This window comes from Lineus longissimus, chromosome 3 (assembly GCF_910592395.1).
Source record: "Lineus longissimus chromosome 3, tnLinLong1.2, whole genome shotgun sequence".
Lineage (NCBI taxonomy): Eukaryota > Metazoa > Nemertea > Pilidiophora > Heteronemertea > Lineidae > Lineus > Lineus longissimus.
Window position 1 is genome coordinate 24,398,010 of NC_088310.1, and position 24,252 is coordinate 24,422,261.

At 39.9% G+C, this 24,252-nt stretch overlaps 2 protein-coding genes across 5 annotated transcripts in view; one reads left to right on the plus strand and one right to left on the minus strand.

The window, feature by feature from the left end:
• Window positions 1-19,069, plus strand: part of LOC135484321 (neuropeptide prohormone-4-like) — a 123,750-nt gene extending 104,681 nt beyond the window's left edge. For 3 of the 4 annotated variants that reach the window (XM_064765672.1, XM_064765674.1, XM_064765671.1), the window contains exons 3-6: window positions 2,237-2,272; window positions 15,399-15,536; window positions 17,088-17,201; window positions 17,361-19,069. In XM_064765672.1, coding sequence (XP_064621742.1) covers window positions 2,237-2,272; window positions 15,399-15,536; window positions 17,088-17,201; window positions 17,361-17,551 — 479 coding nt within the window. In that variant the 3' untranslated portion in view covers window positions 17,552-19,069. The remainder of the gene's footprint in view (window positions 1-2,236; window positions 2,273-15,398; window positions 15,537-17,087; window positions 17,202-17,360) is intronic. The other variant, XM_064765675.1, reaches the window with a different exon arrangement.
• Window positions 19,070-20,826: 1,757 nt separating this feature from the next.
• On the minus strand, window positions 20,827-22,527 carry LOC135484322 (NPC intracellular cholesterol transporter 2-like). The gene is made up of 4 exons (XM_064765676.1): window positions 22,396-22,527; window positions 21,950-22,057; window positions 21,358-21,530; window positions 20,827-21,156 (listed from the first exon to the last, which is right to left on the minus strand). Exons 1-4 carry the CDS (start codon window positions 22,463-22,465, stop codon window positions 21,067-21,069), a joined length of 441 nt encoding a protein of 146 aa, XP_064621746.1. The 5' UTR covers window positions 22,466-22,527; the 3' UTR covers window positions 20,827-21,066.
• Between the last annotated feature and the right edge of the window lie 1,725 nt (window positions 22,528-24,252).

Consider the following 24,252-nt stretch of genomic DNA (forward strand, 5'->3'; position numbering starts at 1 on the left):
TAGGAACTTCACTTTCCTGCATCTGAACAAAATAAGTTCGATTATATCTCCTCAGATTGTCCTCGGTTATCTAACGGAAACTTGTCTTCTTGATTATTAATCTACATGTAACAATTTACTCAACCTAACTCGCCTTACCGCAGGAAAAAAATGACAGTAAAAAATCTGACAACTGAATATGATAACTCCGTGTAGATTCGCTTAGATTCTCGACATATAGTCAACGAACCAGCCTCACAGATGTGGGTGTAGGACGTGTTCCGAATACACCGATATCAGGGGACCCCCGTAACTGTCCCTTAGGGGGCCATTCGAACATTCGTTGAATATAAGAAGACACTCCTGGCAATTTTGCCCATTGTCGTTAAAGCACTTCGCAATGCAAATCTGTTCCCAGTTTATTTCGCGATGTCCTGTGAATACCAATTGGTCCGTATCTTGTCTGCTTAGCTCTTCGCTTTCAGAGTGTATCGTAGCAGGCGTTTAAGATAACACCGGTAATTAGTTATTACAGACAGAATACTAATTGATGGAGTATAAATGTCCGGTTATCATTCTCCTTCATTTGACTGGTTACGTGCCTGCACTGCCGTGTAGACGATGTACACAGTTCATTACAGAAAATGATCACAGAGGTGGCGATGGTAACATCCGCTTGGAAATTATAAAAGCCTGTTGCCCGGATGAAAAGAGAGACGTACACATCGATGTACACAATGATGCTTTTTCCACTCGGCAACGAACCTGGCAACCATCTTCTACTAAAACGAACTGCCCTCAACTGTCTATTTTACAGAAAAGTAATGGAGAACCTTACGTACAATATAGAATGTAAAAAGAGTGTATATACATATATTTGACAAAGATTATTTGCATTGTTTTCAATCGGGAATGCTCTTGTTTGTAATTTATTATATATTAAGTGGAATTTGTTGTTTGTAATTTTCTACATATTAACTTCTTGTTACCTTATTTTTTCTTTTTGCCAAATAAAAGTGGAAGGTAACACTGTGGTTTACAATTATGATATATAGGCTTGGTGTTACCTAAGTTAGAGGCATGTTTGGAAATTTATTGAGTTTGAAGTGTGAGCAAGTTAACAATGCACTCACCAGTGGATTTCAGTTTATGCACAATATTTCTTTTTTTCAGCAGGATAGAGAATGCCAAAAGGATCAGAACACGTTATGATATCACACATAGATTATAATTTCATTTATATTCGTGTTTTGCACTATTAATAATTCTGTTCACTTTTTCTTTCCTTTTCACAAATTTACAGCAAAAGGTAAAAAAAAGCTTATACGTGTAATATGAAAGAAAGAGAGTAACTCTCTCTTTCAAAATTGGTGTGACTGTGTAGGTAGTCAGTTGTGCTATTGTGTAGGTGGTCGAGTCCTCAAGCAATAGATAACATCAAATTGGTCGTAATCGTTAGACATGTATCATCTACATTGTTCCATCAATATTAAGGCAACATAATTTGAAACATCTCCCACGAATCTTCAATGAATGTGAATTTGATGTTATTTCATTGCTTCCAAAATATTATCAGATTCCAAAGTAATGTCCAACACTTAGGAAATCCACTTCCCTGCTGAGTTTTTGCCAGTCAATTTAGATGTATGAGAAAGTCAATGTTCATGATAGAACGTGGGGAACACCAAAATACAAGAAATGCATACATTCTTATTGGTCAAATTATGCACTAGAGGTAACAGAAAAGTATGCAGCAGTGTTTACCAGGTACGCTGCTAAGGGGCAGCCATCCGAGAGGTTTATCTCTCGATATCTTTCCTTACTTTGGAATTGATTACTTCTACTATGTGGTCGATATTCTCGAACCATAGCGGAATTATAGAAGCTGTTAGTGCAATGTACGTGAAACGTGTCAGTCACCGTGTAGTATGACCAAGAGGGCAAAGAGTTTTGGCACAAATGCGAAAAGTTAATGAAGTATCTTAAATGGACTAAATCTGTAACATATGAGTTTATGGGATGGATTCTGGTTTGTGAATCCAACGTAATCTTTGCCGTGTTTACAAATCCGAATGTCCAATACATACTTCGAACAGAAGTGGATGTTCAGAACAAAAATCTCCAAGTTGGATATTTTCGCATTTGGATCTTGACTCCTTGCCTCAATCCTGAACCCTCGCTCATGTAGCTTTCCCTCTTTTCCTACTTGACCTTGCCTCTGTTCTCATTTTCTTCTTTGTTTACCACTTTGTTTTAGTTATATGGGGAACTGTACATATGAGTCTATATAAACGTGAGTATAGGAATGGTGTCAATGGATGCTTCACTTGTGGTTGTCTATAATTTTTTATTGCCAAATGTGGGAGCGATGAACATGCCTTTAAATGTAACAAGTGGCAAATAGGGGACATTCATTTTCAAATTACGCTATATTCAGAGCTCGATATTTTTCTTAGTTTCAGCTGTAATAATGACATTAAAATATAATATCAGTGAAGTACATGTAGCACATGTTTATACTTCTCAAATAAATGTCTCGGTTTGGTTGAACCTTTAATGCCTACTCCGTTCGTCAATAAAGTTAAGAATTCAACTCAAATTAGAAAAAAATAAGATTTGATTAAACAATAGAAGACAAATATGAAAAGAAAATTGCATGAGCGGCTGATCCGAGCCTCCAGATAGCACGAGGTGATTTTCTCTGAGTCTGAAAGCTCGAGACCACAGGAACACGATACGGCGAACCGGTATAAATTAGAATGCTGAAAAAAAGAAAAAATATTCGAAGAAAAATATAGAGAGAAAGATAAATTTTCCCTATGAGCCACGGAATGTTTAAGCACATAAACCTGCATTATTCTTGAGGTCTATAATTGTGGATTTTTTCGCATTACCTTTTTAGTATCATTTTCAACCCATTTATTTTCATAACCTCATGATTAATATAATGTAAGAATTATTAGGGATAAGCTGCGTGATACTTCAAAACAAAATGTAAGTGAGTACTGCTATCATTCTGTTCTTCATTCTACAACAATTGACAGCTTCAATTAGAAGTACACTGAGTCTATTCTAAAAACACAATTTCCAGAAGAAGTTGCAAATTAGCTTACGCAAATGAGCTCTCATTCTAAAATTCAATTATGTTCAAAAATCCTGGAAAGTTGATTAGGCCCCTATCAATTGGCAATTCGATAATTTGTCCTTTCCGACTGATTGCAAAACAGGGAAAATGATAAAACACATGATTAGTGGCAATCGTTTTTTTAAACTCCGTCACTCACAAAAAACTGACATTGTCACAAAACGAGCAGAACTTCTTTATGAACCAAGGCAGTTGCAATCAAGTATACACAGACTAATCATACTCTCCAGTCACAAGAGCAGACCTGTAGTCAAGGTAAATACCTCGCGAAAGGAAGGACGGAGGTTCAAGGCCCACAGTACAAAACCTATTTCGTCTCGAAGGATTCTATTTTAATTTCAAAATGACCAAATTAGATTAATAACCTCACACTGTTTGTTTAATGCCAAATTTTGTGCCAAAAACATATCCATATTTCTCCCACTGTTTTGACAAATTCTCCGTTTCAGGAATGTCGAAGATAATGCTTTCTTTATTTCAGCGATTATGTTAAGTAGCCAAAGTACATCTATAATCATTCGCACTATCCTACAAATTCGGTGTAACAATTGGTATTTGAAATTTTACGTGGGCATAAAATATATTCAGCTTGTACGTATTTCCAACTTTTGGGCCAGAGGTTTCCTCGTAAGATTATCATCTGTCACTAAAACCCATCCTACCTGTCCTTGGGTGTGTACACCAATGTTTTAGCAGCTGTGTGTATAGTAGTGAAGCTGGTAATAGCATCTGCATTTTACTTATTGGGGGTAAAAAGCAAGAGTTATGTGGTAAACTGGGTAACACGTGTGCTATGAGTGTGTCGCCCTTGCTACTCAAGCATTGTAGCTCCCGACTCATATGTCTGATATACGAAATCATGTTGGTATTGATTTTGTGTGCCGATTCATTTTCTTGTTTCATTACTGTCCAAAATCGACATTGTTATATCAAATTCAGCAAAAGAAACGCCGGCTACCGCAAATAGATCTGAATGTGCAGCTCTTTGAATACTGCCCTCAAAAGTTAATAATTTAATGTAGCTATTTTCAAGAATGAACACACATTTTTTTTCCTCAGCTTTCCTTCTCCCTGAATGGATGTTACCTCCGCATACAATATTCATTGTTGTTGTCGCTGGTCCTACACGCCTGAGTCAGCTTCAGCCGCTTCTTCTCTTCACCACCAAACTGATTGTGAACTATGCGCGTCACTTTGCACTAGCCACTTTGCTTAATGTGAGGGTACGGTTTGTAAAGTAGTGTCATCCTTTGTGCAACTGTCTTTCCATTGCAGCTTATCAATGAAGACCAATTCATTATTCGAGCCTAATCAGCCGAAATAAGGAAGATACTTTTTTTATAGGCTGTGAAAAATTTAAACGGTTAAAACACGATGCAAAATTGGAAGCTTTTTAATAATTACTCTTGGACAAATGCTGCCAAAGATGGAGCTCGAGCCGATTTATTTTTCATTCCGTTACCGTTATTCTCACTTTAGTGTTTTGCAACAGATTAGTGAGAAAAAAATATATCTATAACTAGAAAACGAGACGAGTGACTACATGTATAAACACGACACCCATAACAATATTTTGATTGTGATCCAGCAATGGGATGTGATTTCTGATATTTAAAATTACTCAGTACATGTATAATTAGTTGTTGATGCATTATGTCATTCGCAAAGGTAAGTATGTTTCTCATGTTTACTAAAAGTTGTTCAAATATCAAGCCTGTGACAAAGCTTTAATGAGGTCAAGACAAAAATCAATCTGATCACAACAATATACGTCAACAACCAACCATATGTACAAATCATATAACAGAGTTGTGGTCGAACGCAGTTAATGTAACATTAACATCGAGTCACTCCGAAGGTGAAAAGATGGAATCGCTCTAAAGTCTCACTAAGCTGTGGAAGCCGTATTAAAGTCGTAATATCATTCACGCCAATTTACTTTCTCGAAGTACGGACAACTTGCAACCTGTCTGAGACTTCCTCAGGGAGTAAACATATTCTTGGATTGAGATTACCCTTGGGTTGAGAATGAGACTAATGCTCCTGCTTGCTGAATTCACCTAATGAAATAACCAGACGCGCCCAACCTTTGCCTGGAAAAACTAACATCATATGTCACAACGTTCCACCTAATAAATGATGCTTCAATGCCTTTTCAAAACATATTTATTAATCAACAACGCCGCAATAACTGCAATGTCGATGCAGTTTGCTAACTAGGTGTGTCAAATTTAGTTGTGCGGTTATATGAAGTGAATTAATGGTCAAGGGCGGGGTTCACCGATCAATATTTTTCGTGTGCATGGTGCATTGAGGTGATTTTATAGCGCAAAACTGGCTGTTATTTAATTAGTTTATCAGCGACATAGAGTAGGATGATGGTAGCATGATTTACATCAATTGGTTCAATTGATGAGAATCCTTAGGTGATAGCATGCGTACCCCGGCCCCTCCACGATTTTTCCTTCCAATTTTCATCCTTGACACAAATTTTGGATGAGTTAAAAAATATCTAGAAAAAGGCTAGGTTTATTTGACTTAACAATAGGCGTTGGCAAGAAACTTGCGTTACTCCTCTAAATCTCGTGGGAGTACGGCATCTATTTTTGTCGCTTGATAATTATGTTTTGATAAAAATGAGTGGTCGTAATCAGAATATGCCTTAAACATGCGATTTTGAGTGGTCAGTAGCTGAGTGCATTTTAATTATTAAACCAATGATATTAAACAGGCGCTAGTCACGAACTTCAGATAGGAATAGTTTCCATGGAAAGACACTTCTGATTCATTATTAACCACTGAAGGTTTGACGAGAGTATTCAATACCAGTCTTGCGCATGTACGTTTTACCTACTTCATTATGATGGCTTATAGTGTAAACATAATGTAATATTTTGCTGTCAAGACTAGCATGTCCTACCTAATCAAAAATGCCAGGTATCAGCACAAATTGAAAAATTAATTGTGTAGGTTTGCCGTGTTTCAGCTGACTCAATCGATAACACACAACGTCCTGATAAATTGAATACAAAAAATGGTTGAAAAGAACCTCTTCCATCAAATCAAAACAGACCAACTCATATTGATACGTCAGAATTGATTTTGGCTATATCTTGTGATCAGCGTATTTTATCATGCTTAAAGAAAAGTCTCCAGCAATCAAATTCATTTTGAGAAGTGAAAAATTGATTTGCGAATTTGCCTACTCTTTTTTGTCGTGTTTACAGCTTTACACACCGATTAGGTTATGTATCAATCTCCTAGCCTAGCCATTGGTAACGGTTGCTAAGTGATACTTGCACCGTGTGCTGATACATTTTGCCTCTTCCGGGTGGGCCGAGGCAAATGAAGCGGAGTCCTCTCATTGGGAGATTGGTTAATTATGTAAAGTTTGGCCATTTCTCGTTGGGATGTACATGGCTTACCTTGTTTATTCATCCATGATTGATTCAAGAGAACATTCATTGAACTAACTTAAACTTTTTAACAAGATATTTCCATCCCGAACAACACCGTGATGGTGCGAGTGGTTTCTTACGCAGGCGACCGATGCATGTATCTGCAGTGTGATTTACTCATAAAACACAGTGGGCGTCAATAAACAGGAACGGTCAAACGAAATCCTGCATTGATTCAATTTTGCATAAGCTGATCCCTTTTGCGAAAATGAGTTGGTCAAACGAAATATTGAAGGGATAATGGTATTACTTAGGCTTACTGGGCATCTGTGACTGCGCTAAGTTGGTTAGAGCCGCCCAAGATACTCCACTGAAGGTGTAATGCGTAGAAGGTAACTAAAAACCACCAAGGCGTCTTCAATTTGCACTTCTTTGTGATGTGATGCTCGCAGCCAAAAAAGTTCAGCAGGGTTTGTCATGTGGGAACACCAGTAAAAGCAATCCTATCCTTTTGCAAAAACTGACGTGGGTATGAATTATTCTAAGATCGAGACTGGTAAACGCTTTAACTGTCATTGTCGGAGGGACTACGTTTCTTTTAAAGAAATATCAATGCTGTGCTATTCTTGGGCTACAATCAACTTTTTTATCAATGATGGTAGGTTTTTTTTCGATTCTCCACACAGGCCAAAGGTTGATCCAAAGCGTCAGCAACTTAACAATGTGATAATAATGCTCAGTGTGGATAGAATTCTAGCGACAGCGGGGTACATAACACTTGCGAAAGTGGCATATAAGGCAAAGAAATTCACCTCCTTCGAAAAAAAGTACGATGGCGAATGATAGAGTTGAAGACAATCATGCTGAATAGCATTCTGTGAAAAACACTTCAAACATCAAAACATTCGACACTCATCGTGCGCCTACGTTTTCTCATAAGCAAACATTGCCTTCGTCATTATGATGATGTCAAAACACCTATAAAAGCCGCCGATTTTAACTCTGCCGTCGTCGCACTCGACTCATTGTCAGATTTGCTCAATATACCTATTTTATCGCCGCAGTAATGGGTGGTCCGACCGGTAGCAATATCCTGTCGAACGGCATCTCCCTCTTAAGTTTGTCTCATCAGTTTACTGTTCATATTGGTGTTGTTCAAATAGCTCTTGATCAATATTAGCAAACTTGTGTAAAGATCATCGGATAATACATAAGGGAAAACACGGAGAAGTTTCTTTTTCATCTTAAAAAGTCCTTATTGTACTGCAATTTTGATCAGAATGGCATTTACAATGTAACGACTTTTACATCTGTACTCTTCATGTTTGTGACACCGCCAAATATCCCGCTGCGTCACGTCATGCCGAGTGATTTATATACACGTGCGCAACAGTTAAGAAATGCGTAACCATAGTCACTGCAAGTCAGTGGGCGTTGCATCTTGACACCGATTTGACACTTCGACTCTAAACGACAGCAGATATGGCAGTAAGTATCATCTTAACAGGAGTATTGTAGATGCAGTCGGGGCCAACACGAAAAAAGTTTATTTCCCTTGTCAGGCTTCATCATGTTCGCCATGATTGTGTAAATTCGCACAAAAACATGATTTGCTGAGACTCACGTAAAAGCAGGATCAATAGTACAATCACAGTCCTGCATGTATTTTCATCAGCCACCAGAGGGTACACTTCCAGTGAGAGCATCTGGCGATTAATGGCTTTAATATTACAGGGCTTTCATTCATAATATGGTAGTGCAAAAAATGAATTGACTAAACTATTGGTGTCTTTAAAATTAAGCAACGCCAAAATATCACTCAAATTTCTTCGGTTTATTATCAGGTTCGTCTGAAAATACTTTCTTGAATTTCTCAAAATGCATTCTAATTTGAGATATTGAATTTGAGATTTCTGTCTGATTGATGATGAAATATCAAATTTGAATGAATAATTTACAGCAGCAAATTTGGCAAACCAAATATATTAGAATATATTTCAAGACCACCTTGATGATAAACCAAAGAAATTAGAGTGATATGTTGGTGCAGATTTTTTTTAAAGCTACAAATGGTTAGATCAATTTTATCTTTCCACTACCATTTTTTAAATGAAAGCCTATTGATACAGTAGTAAGGCAACTGGACACTTTGAGTGTGGACCTTACCATCCGCACCTTTGACAAACTGATAACTTTCCTCGGAGTGTAGCTTACTCCATGTTGTCTGTGGAGAATGTCGTGCTAACCAATCATTCTCAATAGCATTCCGCGAAGATGACGTCACTGCAGATGCTGCCCTCTATTTCCCCATCGCTGAATTACAGGCAATGTCGGACAAACATGCGGTTTCGTAATGGATTCAGGCTTTCTAACTAGGGCAATTGGATTCAATCTGGCACATGTCCGAGTGTTGGAAATACTACATAATTGTTCTGAATATTTCTCTCTCTATGGTATCATTCATGCTAAAAACAATGCAGGGTCAAAGATAATTGACTTCGAAATAAGCTCAAATGCGTAGAAATAAGTGTCGATGTCCGACTGTCACGTGACTAAAACGTCATCAATATCTTATTCAAATGACCTTGTGAGCTATAAATAGTAACATCGCGGAATGCTATAGAGTACGTAGTGATCAAATGCACAGATTCCAGAGCGATGGTAACACAGACACATGGCAAATTAGGAGAACAAAACATTCTCTCCGTACTTTTTCCCTAACCCCTAATTACGTACGACTTTCATTAGTACATCGTCAACAACATTGAAGAAAAAATGATATTGCAGCTTCTTCGAGTATGCTGAGTACGCGTCACTCATAAAGAAATATAGGTGGCCATTCACTATCTCAGAGGCGATCCTCATGTGAGTGAGACCTCAATGTGCACGAGTTTGCTTTAGGCATTAGGTATATCCTCGCCTTCACCCTTGGATCGGACCATCAGGGATTTTTTTCTTGCTTCAGCAATCGGATCATCTCTACTCGGCTCCGGTCGCTTTACCAAGGGAGTTGATAAGTTGTGTTATCGATATAAATTACATTTGTGTCGGGATGACGGATGGTAGCCACCAACAGGTACTAAATCGTTGAATAATCTGAGTAGAACACGAGGTTGATACCGTGTATTATTGATAGGGCGGCATAGTAAAGTGCACTAGTCGTCAGAACGACGCAGGCTCTCCAGAAGAAGATCTTTACTGCTTCCCGCAGATACCACTTTCCACCATATTTAATCTGGCCATTATTACCACCATTCGTTACCATCCGCGGACAGAATGCCGAATCAGAAAATTGCGTCACCAATCCAAGGTCGAAAGTCCAGATACAATTTAAAAAAATTTAAGTTATGATCTAATATTCAGTTTGTGTACATGGACATGTTCATGTACATTCGTTAACAGATTCTTTGTAAGGATCTCAACTAAGAATCTAACAAGATCTTGTTACGTATGTGAATGTTCATGCACACGTAACTGAATAGTAAGATCCTAGCTAAAAATCATATCCCATTCTGTATTTTCGACCTGGGATACCATCGCAGACGTTTCCACCAATCATTCTAGCGTTGTACTTAGTTAATTCATGAAGTTCAGAAACGTGTTTCCGGCAGCCTAATAATGTTATCTATGTTGCAGCAGCACGATTAGTTAGTTATTAAGAGTATTTGGAGAACAAGCGGGAGAGAAAGACGGGTTTAATTGAGTAATCAGGTTCATTCGTGAGCGCACGCTTCTTTATCTACTTCAGAACTGATTTGTCGTGATGATGCACATAATGAGCCTTGCACTATGAAAAGTCATGTAGACGTCCCGTCAGCCCCGTCAGTTTGACAGCGATCGCGAGTTTTCAGTTGTTTGGTACCCAATGTCGACAAAGTATGAGGGGGAGACAACTCTTGAAATCAAATTTCCAACTTTCAACTGAGACTCAGACGGAAACGAGAGAGACGGCGACTGGCCTTTTTCGCTCTTTTGTGATACAAGACTTATATCCTTAGAATGGTTTGACATCACTCATCTTTTGCGAAGAAGCCTTTGCTATGAAAACAATTCGAATAAGAGTGCGCTGTCGATGTTGATAAAGAATGTGACGTAGCCACACTGCTGGGGGTCAAGAGACAGCGATAGAGCCGTCACGAATAACCCTCATCGGTGATAGGCTTGAGGAATGTGGTCGTGTCTCCCAAGATACTGTCATGTCAGATTCCAAGACCATCTGCTATCAATTATTCAGTAAGAACGTCCAAAGATACTCGTGAGGATTCAACCTTCCACGACATAGCGCACGAAATAACCCGACAAGAGCCTATTATTACAACAGATTACCTCTCAAATACCCAGGAGGGTTCCCTGGGTTGCAGTGACAAAGCTGTCATATATTCGATCGTGGAGAGCATATATATCTTCCCAGAACCTACTGAGAAGTCTTTTCCTTCTTACAGTCTCGACAGACACTCCGCCACTAACGTGATGAGTCCATGTATATCTAAGTTTTGGTCGCGCTTCTCGGGATCGAAATGACCGATCACAGCGCCGGTAATTCGGCATGATTTCCTGATAAAGCATGTCGCAGAGATACCAAAGTAGGAATCTAGAAAGTATGACACAAGCCACAAAACATAATTTTGTCATTGGGACCGCCAAATCTAGTGGTCGTGGTCTGGGTACCGGGGTGGTCGTGTTACCGGGGGCCTTGTAATGGTAATTAGAGAGGAAACCATTCGGGACCAGCGATTCTTGGTCGTCATAGCGGTGTGGTCGCGTTACCGGGGTGGTCGCCAACCCGGGGTTCCACTGTACTACATGATGTGATTTCCCAAATGTGGATTTTAATTGACTCTTCAAAATGACTTATTAGCACCGTGGTTACCTCGAGAGGTTCAAGTTCCAGGTTGAAGTTGCATCTTAACATGCTAGACTGAGACTGCAAAGCCCTTGGTGTCAGGGCCATCGGTACGCTTCCCAAGAAAGGTGAGATTTTGGACTTAGTAAAGTGCGATGATGATGTCAAATGGTGCCAAGTTTGGGCTTAAATTGTTTTTCCATCCAGCTCATTTCTTTCGGGATAGGTTTACCTTCCCAACAACGGGTCAAGCAACGTATGTTCGAGTCTACCATGTTGAATATTCACAGGAATTAGAACTACATGATGAGTACAGAAACCAGAGTGTGTCCAAACCAGTATTCAATGTCTTAACCTCCCACGGTCTCGAGTTTGGGACCCGAATGTTCTGGCTGTCATATTTTAGACAGTCTGGCCGTGTACATATGACATAAATCTCGCGGTTCCATAGCCAATATCGCTATGCGATCTATAACCAAGTAGTTGGTACATCAGTGTAAGATGACAAATGAGCGTCTAAATTGGTGTCCAATCGACAAAAGTCATAACCCGACACTTCCAACCGACACATGCGCCTCAAGTGCATGATTAAAGGCCAATCTTTCTTTCTAATCAGATTTTGAAGAAACCCAGACGAATCAGCAGTCGAAAGATGTGCTGGGTGATTTAGGTAAAATTCTAGGCAGCTCAAAATAAATCGGCCTTTGAATACACATTCTCATTTCTTTGCCATTTTATCAGCTTTCGGGTTTGGTGGAAAAATTACTCCCATCTCTAGAAAGAAGGGAAAGCAACTGGGCATAAGGTCCAACAGTTTTAAATATCCCTATCCACCTGTGAGAATAACACTCACACAGGCTTTTGGATAAAACACAAAAGCTCATTTTCAGAAGAAGCACCAAAAATAATTATATCTGAGAAGCACAGAGCTGAATTTATATTGCAACTGATTTATTTCATGCGACCGATGTCATCTTTGTCAGCAACAACCCCAGCACTCTCTCGCTGTCTCCCCATCCCGGTGTCTTAAAGTATCATTTCCCTCTCTAATCAAACGGAACAAGATCTCCTGCCCCCGGCTACACAAGATTGGTACCCGCCACCAATGTTGTGATCTCAATCAATTCCATATTACAAGTTTAAGTAGACGTTATTGTCTACTATTTATCATGATTTGAGCTCAAGTACTCGTCCGCGGTCGCTTCCGCCGAGTGGCCCGAAGATACAGACTAACGATATAATGGTCACTAGAAATGCACTTACGGAAATGTTGGCTGACAATGGCGAACTTCAGGGCGTTGTTATGCGAGCTAACCAGCAAGTTAGTTTTGTTTTATTGGCTGTCTACATTCATTTCCAGCTCCCTCCGAAAGCGGTAGTAACCGCCACTCATGATATTTCAGTCTGGCCAACTTCGAATTAAGGGATCGTCATATATTTCGCAGGAGCTTGTCAGTGTCTGCCAAGTGCAGAGACGCAACACATAACAAACAAGTAAAAAAGAAAGGTTGTGGTCAAGATACTGGGTTGAAAAAAGAGGAGGTTTTGGTCGGGATATTACCAGGGTTGATAAAATAAAGTACATTGAATAGCAGAAAAGAAGGTTGGTCAAGATGAGTTGTGATATTTTAGTACAATGAAGACCAAAAAAGATAGTGCCTATTGACTTTTCTAGACATGATAAAAGTGAACTCTCAAGTGAACATTCTCCAAATTGTATATTTCATACAATAACATAGAACGAATTCGCTGGTAATTTCATGGCTTACGTATACTGTGGTTATACATTACATATGTCTTGCGATATCAAGAATTTGTGAAAAAGAGCCTTAAAAGACGAATGAATTTCAATGGAACAGTTCCCCCAGTTCGTCTTCCTTGTCATTTGCATCAAGATTAATGCTGACAAGAAACCAGTGTCAAACTGTTGAAATTATTGTGTTGCTTAATTATTAATTTGAGTTCAGAAAATTGGATTTATTTCGTTCAGAGTATAAAAGGTGTTTTTAGAATTCATCGGGGCGCCAGTACAGAAATCTGCAGCTGGAGACGGTGAGTGACGAAATTGAATATTGCTAGGGAATTGATCCTAATTTCATTTTTAAAACCTAATTATAAAATATTATTATTGTAAGAACAGTGTTACATAAACACTGTCAGTTCAATTCATCGCCCACGTGATTGAACAGATACTGACGATATGTTGTAAGGTTTCGATGGAGATTATCAATCAGCTATCGCAAACTTGAAGATAAACTTAGAGTCTCTATGGAGGTATTCAAAATAGACAACTTCTTTAGAAAACAATTCAGCAAATTGACGAAATTGACGAAATTTTACAATTCTGATCATTGTGACAAATGGACACTTGCCAATAGGTTCGAGTATTGGGTTAAAATTTACAGTCCCCGATCGGAAATGACGTAGTTTGATCGCATTCAACTATAAATCCATTGAACAGTGGTGCTTCGTTAGTCAACCGATGACCTTTTTTGGGGTGTGATCGGGGATTGTAAACTCGTTCCGAGTATTGTAAAATGTCGTAACGAGGTTCTCATGTCGTAACGAGGCTCTCATCCAAATACAAAACAACCAAGTAAACAACGAACGCGTCACACAAGATAACCGAATGAAGTGACACAAGTGTCGCCCAATCTAATAAAAGCGTTACCCAATGCGTTAAAGTGCCAAATGTGTTCAGAACAGAGTGAAAGCGCCGAGAGATTCCGACTGCTCGTCACCCCAGGCAACCAATATGGCTTACCGCTCGTCATTCCAACGCGACTCATCCATAAACTATATTAATTATAAAACAGATTGCAATTTGTAAATGAGGGTACTCATTTTAAGGCTGCATATCAAATGGTTTGTGGGTGATTAGAGCCGTCTCGTGGGCCCAGTTCTGATGGGAGCAATAACGAAAGTGCTTTCCAAATAAATTTGGACCAGAAACTGTGCACATTCAGTGTTGTTGATGCGCTTGTGGCGAGGGTCTAGTTATAGTGCATTGCACTATACTAACAATGTGTACCTTACCACCAATAAATGCAATTATCAGTGGTAAACTTCCGGGAGGACTGCGCATGTTCATTCCCGCCACGTCTTTTTGCAGACGAATTTCGGCCATTTCAAAATGGCCGAAATTTATTTTCGCAAACTATCTTTTTGGACATGACAAAATAGTGATGGTGTCAAATTGACACAGAAACTTCTATATTTGACATAACTGACACTTTTTTTACACTGAAATGACATACACCGGCTTTCTTTGTGCCCCACTCTATCTCCGGCCTAAATCTTTCAGGGCAACTAAAAATCAATTTATACGAAAGTTGCACTTACCTTTTCACGATCATCACAAAAATGTACGGACTAACAAATCCAATACCGAACTGTTTAAACGCATCACGTTAGGTACATATTATTTGGTCCATGCACACTTCTATATTCCGGAAATGTCGCAACGAGTGAAATACGAGTCGCGCTGACCCTTCTCTCGTACAATATGAAACGCCCTTCATTGATAGGCCGGTCTCAAAGTGCTGAGCCTCCGTTACGCTGTTCAAAATGTGTTTAATGCGATAATATTAACCTGATTATTGTATAATCATCACGATTTTGTAAACTGAAATTATTATGACATGTTTGTTTCTGATGTCGTCTGAGTTATATTCACCTTCTAAGATATTGACAACTTCCAATCGTTTGCGATTGAAGACATTCTACACGCAGCTGCATTAATCGATAGTAATAATCGCTTTCGAAGAGGACATATTTCAACAATGCGAATGCCTTCAAGAGAGAGACCACGCCGGCTATTGAATAAATTCATGGAAATGCGAAATACGAAATTTTATTACACTCTAACCGTACAGAATATAGTTACAATTTTTAAATTGCTATAAATGTAGTATATCATGCATATGAACATAAGATTCCATTTATACATGTATGTGATTGATTTATTGTTGATAAAAATATAGAAAACGACAAAACTGACTCCTCATAGCGACCTCTTCTTGTTTCTTTGCAGATTATAACCCCTGTGACCTACTGGAGAAGCCGTTCCCCTGTAAAGATGCAACCCAATGTATCCCCATGAAGTTCGTCTGTGATGACAACTACGACTGTGACGACGGCAGTGATGAGGCGCGTGGTCTGTGCACAGCCAGTAAGTTTCACCAATACCTTAGTTTTTTAGTTTTTTCTTGGCACTGATATGTCTTCAAGATAGGCTGTTCCCCTAGTACTACATGTGTATCACACAGGGCTGGCTGCCTCCAGCTAGGTTGTTCCCCAGTACGCCTACCATCAACATCGAGGAAAGATTATAAAGCTGAGGTTGTCCGCAAGTAGGCCTAGAATTCTCCTATCCAGGAAAACTTGAGACGTGATTTGCTTTGAGTAAAGACAGAATTCAGTGCAGCTGTCTCAAGCCCATTGAAATAGGCTTCGATCCGCTACGCTGTACACTGGTAGTGGGAAGGGCCAGCCCGTTACTGTCTCAGTGGCAAAGGCCATTTATGAAGAACATGGTCCTCCCCAGAAGATAAACAATATAGGGCCACGGTAATCCGTATCACAATTGTCACATCTTTACGAGCCCGTCACTGTCAAGTGCTGCTATTTGAGCTACGACATTGGAACTATAGGCTTTGCCTAAAATTTAAAAAATCACGACCGTTTTTAGGGCGGGCGACGATTTATAGCAGGAACCCCAAACTTGCCTAGTTGATCCGTTATCCATAAGGCATCTAGTGCAAGTATGAACAGAGACCGAGCCCGTTCGACCCTTCACACGTTTTTTACCCGACCCGGACTCGACCCGGGTCGATTCCGCCGATTTTGGATAGTGGAAAAGGGGCTTATGAGACATGGCCACTCAGCACAGGCAACCTACGACTCATTATAGTTGATAATGAAATACATAGTGCGTTTCTGTGTTGTCAGCGTTGCGATGAGACGTGCAGAGGCTTGCCCCTAGAATATGAAAATTTAAAAAAATCCTGTTTTTGAATGTTACGATCAAAACCGTAAATTTCCCTCTTGATGAACTCTCCCATAAAGATTGATAACCAAGTATATTTCTCACAATACATGATGACTTCCTTATGAGTCGGAAACTTTCAGAATTGTTCTTGAATCGGTTTTTTACATGGATCGTGTAAACTTATCACTTGAGACAGTTCCATATTGTTGTCCTTAATGACTTTAGAACTTTATTTGACTTCGAGAACATTTATTGGTCACCAGAAGTGGGTTTAAGAGCTGTTGCTGAGAACCGTTAGAACATTTTTATTGATCTCGAGAAATGACAATGGTACAGGTTTGTAATATTTGACTCTATCACAACAATGCTCTTTAATAGAACACTCTTAGAAATATATAGTTTTTCCAGGGGGTTTCCCTGGCAACTTTATATGAAACCTTTCTGTGTTTCCTATAGAATAGCCAAAAGCTGATGGAGACGGAATACCTCTTAAGGTTTTTCTAGAAAACTGGTTTTAACCCTTTCCAGTTTTCCAAGAGCTCATAAACTGTGAGACGAGGTATGTTCTACTCTGTGGAATAGAATGGTTACTTTTACATTTACATTTGCCTTTGAAAAAAAACTTCGAAAAACCTTGTTTCTAGGAGTGCACGGGTCGCAACTGTTCCATTGATTTAAAGGGATACAAATATACAAAGTACACCCTTAATCTCCTATATCATCTTTTTTCAGTCCGACGTCCCCCAGCAGACGACATGAAAAAATTCATTACCAAAGAAAGAGCCTGGATCCTGCCCCATCTCCTCGGCAATCAAAACGTGGAAAAAATTGTGCATTACCTGGCAGGTATGTCTTCCTTGAGGTGAAGTAACCATCTATCAGACTGGCGTCCTTTTAGAGACCAGTGATTAGGGCCTAGCTAGTTACCTGGAGTGGCTTGAAGCATCACACACTTCATTTACGGAACTAGTTTGTATTATGATCCTTTGTTCATTTTGATTTCAGTCAGCCCATCGATAGATGTTTTCAGAAGGCGCGTTGGACTTAACAGGGAGCAGTACAAAAACCTGCAACTTGCTTTGAAGGCAATTCAAAACGGCGACGAAGAAGCACTGCAGAAGATGGGAATGCCTGATAACGCCTGGGAAGAAACCAAGTTCATGTTCGGCCGCTTGCTGAAGAGTGGTTTCTACTGAGGAGGACGACCGGAACCAACAGTACAATAGGTGTACAGATTCGACATTACCCACCATGTAGAGAGGTCACAACAAAGTGTAATTTACTGTAGGATTATTTTCAGACTTAAACTTCTAACTTTTATTATACCCCATTGCCGGAGTACATTATACGACACGATTTGCCCGATACATTGTGGTAGCATCAGTGGTGGATAAAGGTGAAAATATTCCTAGCTCTTATAAGTAGCCTTTAAATACCAGTGTATGGAGAAGAGTGCACTAATGTTAATGATGTTATGAGTCCGATATGTACTGTCATTTCGTGTGATTACGGTCAGCCATTGCCCTGAGAGGGTCTGGACGCATGAGAGATTCTTGGGGGTATCTTGATCGGTTCACCTCAGTCATTCCAAAAATTTTCCAACGGATACGGGGAACATATCGTAACATTTAACAAAATGAGAATAAAAGTCTATTTTATTACCCAAATCTGTCAGATATTTTATTAAACGCCGTATGTAAATTTGCTTTGCCTTGTGACGATACACAGCTAATTACGTCAACATCAAGGATTCACCGAACTTTTTGAGGTTAAACCATACGAGTGATCCTCCTTAATTAAAATGTGTGACATGGAACTCACCCCTGGCGATAAAAAGATAAAATGATTCGCGTGGATAGAGATCAAATTATCGCTTCGTTTTATTACGAGTAAAACGGGTCTCAACATAATGAGATCGAACAGCTTCATGCATATCACATTTCCCCGAACACGTAAAATCCATGCTGAATTTTCTAACTCCTTTTACCGCCAGTGGTGCTGATTTGATTCCAAAATGGCCAGATTTGCCCGCCCTGTGCCATTTTGGAAACAGAATGACTAGCCTGTTCCATAAATCAAGTTTTCCGTTTCGCCTGTTCCCTCTGATGTGCCATCATGCCGCTAGGGTATCCATGGACCCGTATCCATTGCTTTTGCGCCCAGCAGAAACAAACTGGCTTCATCTGAGGCTTGAGTGCCCAGTGTTGCGTGGTGGCGACTTTGGGAACTAGCGAACGTTTTCCATTTGGCCCTTCAGCTGACTGTGATTACTTTGAGCCGGACGACGTGCTTGACCGAAATACCTGTGTGTATATAGACATGCTTATATTTATAAATTGTATAGATATTAATTCAGTTTCGTGTGCTAAAAATAATCCCAACGTGCACTTTACTCTTCTTGAATTAATTATATCACTCACGGAGATGAAACATGGAAAAGGGAGTTGAGTGAGATCCTGCGAGGCGGCTGAACAGCGCCACCTATAACAAATGATAGGCCGTAGGATTCTGAGTGGTTCGGATCAGTTTGGATGACATCACTGCCGTAATTTATGCACAGAGAGAATTAATTCTTGCAAATTATCTGGACAGAGCTAAACGGTCATAAATTTAACACATGTATTCGCACAATGTTCCACTACTCTCTGTAACACATAAATAAGAATAAAAATCGACGTGTTGGTTATTTTGGAATAAAGATGTTATTCTAGGGATGAAGAGTGCGACCTTCCTGCATTGTGATTATGTAGACTATAAACTTCCATTAGCAAGACTAGAAAGATCAAAATATAAGTTGTCTTTTTCTTTCCACCCTGATGACGATTGCAAACGTTTCCGGTCAACTCACGCCTAGCAGCGGTTTTATTCGTTAGAATTACTCAGAATTCCGAAGATTTGGTCACACAGGTTCAGTTTCTAGACCATTGAGTTTGACGCTGGTTGGCATCAAAAGAGCGCATTACGCCTTTGAGACGACTATGGTGACCACGAACTGCAACTGCAAAATACCACCGGGCTCCCCAGATTGATGATCAATATTGACCCCGCCGCATACATATTTAACCAAATGTTCTCCTAAACTCGAATACAAAGTAATATAAACATTAATGGTTATCTCTTTGTGGTATATTTTATATCAATTGGTGATTTAGGAGCCGGCGAACCATGCATATTGCCGTTGCTCAACCGGTAGCTTGGCGGGGCGCGAAATTTTTTTCTGCAGGATACTTCTGCCATAGTGTACATCTGACAGCCAATCAGAATTCAAGGCAAGCACGTGTCTTTGTTGACATCATCTTTCCACATGGCGCAATAATGTCAACAATGCCACGTGTTCTGATAATCTTGGAAAGAACAAGTTAGCAAATGGTTAGAGGAGTATATTAGCTAAAATATATTTATTTGCAGTATCTTAACATGTATTTTCATTGTCGAGTGGACTGTATTTATTGGACTTGTCTGTTAAAGGCGCACTGTGCTCGGCAAAATAGCCGAGGTTGAATGTTTATCTGTCAACCGTGTAACTAGTTCTGCTGTATATGCATAGGTGGCGCCACCATTCAATTTATTTTGTTTGCTTGTCAAAATGTGTTTTATACAATTCAACAATGTTCAAACTACCAAAATAGGCCTGATACCTTCAACAGCAGACATCGGATACACTGTCCCTTTAATAATTATCAACATTGGCAACACTGTCAGTGTCACTGCCCCTTAAAATTTCACAAATCGCGAGACATCGGATACACTGTCCCTTTAATAATTATCAACATTGGCAACACTGTCAGTGTCACTGCCCCTTAAAATTTCACAAATCAATGCATGCACTGCAATGTAGCGATCAGATCAGCTGATGCCTCTTTTGTACGCATAATATCATCAATTTTACAATGAATCTGTGCAATTCATTCCTAAACACTACGACACAAACCTTGAGTTGAGCATAATTGGGGTCAGACAATGAACTATTGTCACATTCACAGTTGAAGTGGCACTCGGCATGCGACTCGGTATCGTCCATTGTATTTGCATTATCATGCATAAATAAACAGTGTGACGTCAAAGATCGCGCCAATTGTGATTGGCTGTCAGATGTACACTGTGGCAGAAGTATCCTGCAGAAAAAAATTTCGCTGGCGGGGCAGTGACAACCGGAAGTCAGTTAATCAGTCACCCGCGGAAAGGTATTGAAATGGGAACCGATCCTGGACCGTCAGTATAAAGCAAAGGACTGGCTGAGTGTCGACAGAATGCTCTTCGAAAGAAACTGAGGGATATCGTTGGTGTCGGGTGTGAACAGAAAGTGGTCATCGATGATGTAGCTCATTTCAGTAAAGTTTTGAGGCCAGCACGATAACGAACCAGATAGATGAATAGCAAAGATTTTATCAACGAAAACATTCTTGAAACACGTACAGTATAGTTAAAATCAAGGTTGAACGCTAAAGAATGGACTAAGACAAAGACAAGATTGATAAAAACATTGTTAGTTTTAATTTCACGTTTTAGCCGAGAGTCTTAATTATGTGTATTGAATTAGAGAAAACAATTTCAAAAAAATTTATATCTACGACTAGGTAGATAACATCAGAATTATTATAATTATGATAATTATTGCTTTCACCATCTATCGATGTGCAATACATATAACACTACTATGTACTGTACAGTGTCAAAGCTCTGGGTACACCGAAATGATTCTGCTCTCCGTCTATGCGCTCTTGATCTCAGCAGGCACGACAAAACAGAACAGGTCGTTGCCCTTGTCATCAGCGAGTTCCCATTTTACAACCACAGATACCTGAAAGATGTTAAAATCTCGGGTTAGAACAAACTTTGCGAAAACTCCTTCGTCACTTCCATAAAAAGCCGTAAACAATGGAGCCAATAGACAACGCCACTATACTACCATGCGTCGAACTGCCGTTCAGAAGCGATGCATGTGTAGCGACATGCACCGTGGTGACTGAGTAACATTTTCCTCTATTGAATAGCTTCTTACCTGAGGGTACAGTTTTGAGACGTAAATTTGATTCTTGTAAGTCTGTTCCGTTCCTGAGACTGTGGGGCAGGTGACGCCAGTTTTGCAGCCGTCAGTTTGCGGGATAGGGAATGCAATAGGTACCCTTGCAATGATACCATGGACTGAAGCCGTTGCCGAGGTAGACACGACAGCTGAAATCGCAAGGAAAGTCATTGCAATAATATATCGTCGATTCGTATATATATATAGCCTACGTACGGTGTCTATAAGCACCGGAAACGGGCAACAGAACAGACGGATGACAAAAGGGCTAGCTTCGCCGCATCATTGGCCACAAAGGATTCTACATCAGAATGTTTTCAAAAGGTTCCGATTTGGAGAAAAGTGTGTGATTTAGAGTATTTGCCTCCATAGCCAGCTTGATGGAGAACGATAGTTGAATGACTGAACAAATTCTTTCATCAAAGCCGGAATGACTGTATCTAACAAAAAGAAATCTGCATAAAGGCGACCAAACTCATCAATGATTGCAAGTCTACCGATCAAAGATAAATATATTGTGCTGTTCCAGAATCGAATAAAAACGGTCAGACACTTTAATTCAACTTACATGGAGTAAAAACAACAGCGACGGTTACATTTGTTCCTTTTACCAATGGGCAAGGGAAGGCAGGACAGTTGCTAACGTCAACCGATGTAATATTGCCGGTCTTGGAACCTAAATGAGAAAACAAAACACGTCAATGTCACCCTATACATATTTTAAGAGCCGTCCGTTGCGAATTCTCTTTGCAAGCTCCTAAAGCGGTGGTGCATTTTCGATTTTCCGCCGTCGGCGAAAACGACGGGCGCGGTGTAGGAAATGAGCCTTTGGTGTGATTATTTGCTAACTGCCCGGCGATGGCCAACGTCTGCTGGATGGAGACCAGGATGATTCTCGATCCATCAATGGAGAAGAAATAATAATTCACAAGAAATAATTCACAGTAAAGGGCAAAATATGTCGGGAATTTACACCCAACTAGACACATCAACTGGCCAAGGTATTTGACTTACCACAATCCTTGAATGGGACTTTGTCCGCCAAAGCGCATGCGATGATGGCTGCCAAGATGAAGAACTTCATGATGTCTCTTTAAAGTACCAAGGTAATGCGGTTTCGCGAAGAACACGGTGATAATTTGTAGGTGATTGATAAGCACCATCAACAGCCGATTTCCTTATCTCATTTTCAACCAATGGGAAGGGGCCGGAAGAGATGCTGATTTCTCTGGTGACGAGACCGGGTGCGATACCCATCTGTAAGGTTCCCTTGATAACAGAAGGGTATCCATGGTTTGGGAGATAAGTCATGTCGAACTCTGCGTTCCCAATCTATCATACATTTGTACGAGTTGGTATGCTTAGCACCCCAGTTTTGCGCTAAATTGGACAGATGCTTCCGCATTCGACGTGCTAGACTGATTTGCCCATATTTGCAACTACTTCAAGGTTTCGAAATAGACCGAGTTGCTGAATAATAATGGACTGCGAACTATAATGCTTCATCCACGGAGTAGCAGCAGTTACACCTGACCTGACACTTTATTTGAAAGACTCTGCTTGGACCAAGGCGACCAGGCTACCGTATAAGGCGCTTAATGTATAACTTCCATTATCACTCCTATAGGCAGCTTGACCTGCCCTGGACATGCTGGATCATCCTGGCTGGCACCAGCTGTTTTCTGAATATACTCCGCCTCTCGATATATCAAGAAGTACATGTATATGTATGTATATGAGGTAGGAGTCTCAAAAACCTGAATCTAAAAATGTGCTGGATGAGCTCGAGCCCATATTAAGTTAGTTCAGTTGTCAGTCAGCTGTAGATAGGATGTACCGCTTCTGGTTGATTCTCACAAACTAGGCGACCGAAATGATGAAATTTTAGATAATATCAGACGGCAAGATAAGGCGCGATATCATACTAGTGAGATAACATCTTAATCTATTTACCTCCCTGTGTTTTTCATATTCAGAGTTTGCCAAAGTTCCGTTGGGAAATATAAAGTAAAGACATGCATTCCCACAACATCAATGGTATTATGTCACCACCTCACACTAAACCAAGAGCTCCTGGATCTCGTTTTTTCCCCCATGGTCATTTTAAAACGAACAAATAGGGTGAATAAGTGTGGATTCGGGCTGAGTCTGGGACTGAAAATCCTAGTTGTTCATTAATTGTAGCGACAGCGCGATCAGTGTTGCATCTACATGTACATTCAAAACCCAGGACATGGTTTGTTTTCTTTAAACTGCTTGTATACTTGTGCGTGTTTCTGGTTGAAGCTGGCACTCCAAAGCCTCACTGTACAGGCTTGAAGGTATGGAATCGTTAGAACCAAGCCGATAATTAAGGAATGCATGATGCATGGCCTTATGTCGTATATAGTGTTGCGCTTAGGATTCAGAAAAGTCACTGGGGTAGGAACATGAAGACAATAGTAGGGCCTATACGACAGCAAACTGAAATGTGGGGGAACTTCGTTAATTAAGCTTACCAAACAGACTTATAGGAGTGTCTTCAATCAGTCTTACAAATACACTGAAAAACACTCCAATAGTCAGGCTGATACGTCTTAGAAATGCCTTGTCGGCGATGGTTTATTTAATTCACTTGTCGTATACACAATTCAACTTTTATGTTTTTAAATCCTTTTTTATAATGAAATTAATGATAGGTGCCAAAGTGAGAGACAATATTAATTAATTAAAAGAAATTTGTCATTAGACAGAAACGAAGTAAGTGCCGATACTTTTAATGTCACAATCGTTAAACTATTTGCGACAGCAACACAACAGAAATTCTAGCCGAGACAGCAATATCACCATGACAATTTGAAGTCTCTCCTTGTCCCGGGATCCTTGCTAAAT

Coding starts and splice junctions, on each gene's coding strand:
- LOC135484322 (XM_064765676.1), bottom strand. CDS start 22,465: ATGAAGTTCTTCATCTTGGCAGCCATCATCGCATGCGCTTTGGCGGAC. Junction 22,058..22,395: donor AGTCCCATTCAAGGATTGTG/GTAAGTCAAATA, acceptor TTTCTCATTTAG/GTTCCAAGACCGGCAATATT. Junction 21,157..21,357: donor TCTCAAAACTGTACCCTCAG/GTAAGAAGCTAT, acceptor AACATCTTTCAG/GTATCTGTGGTTGTAAAATG.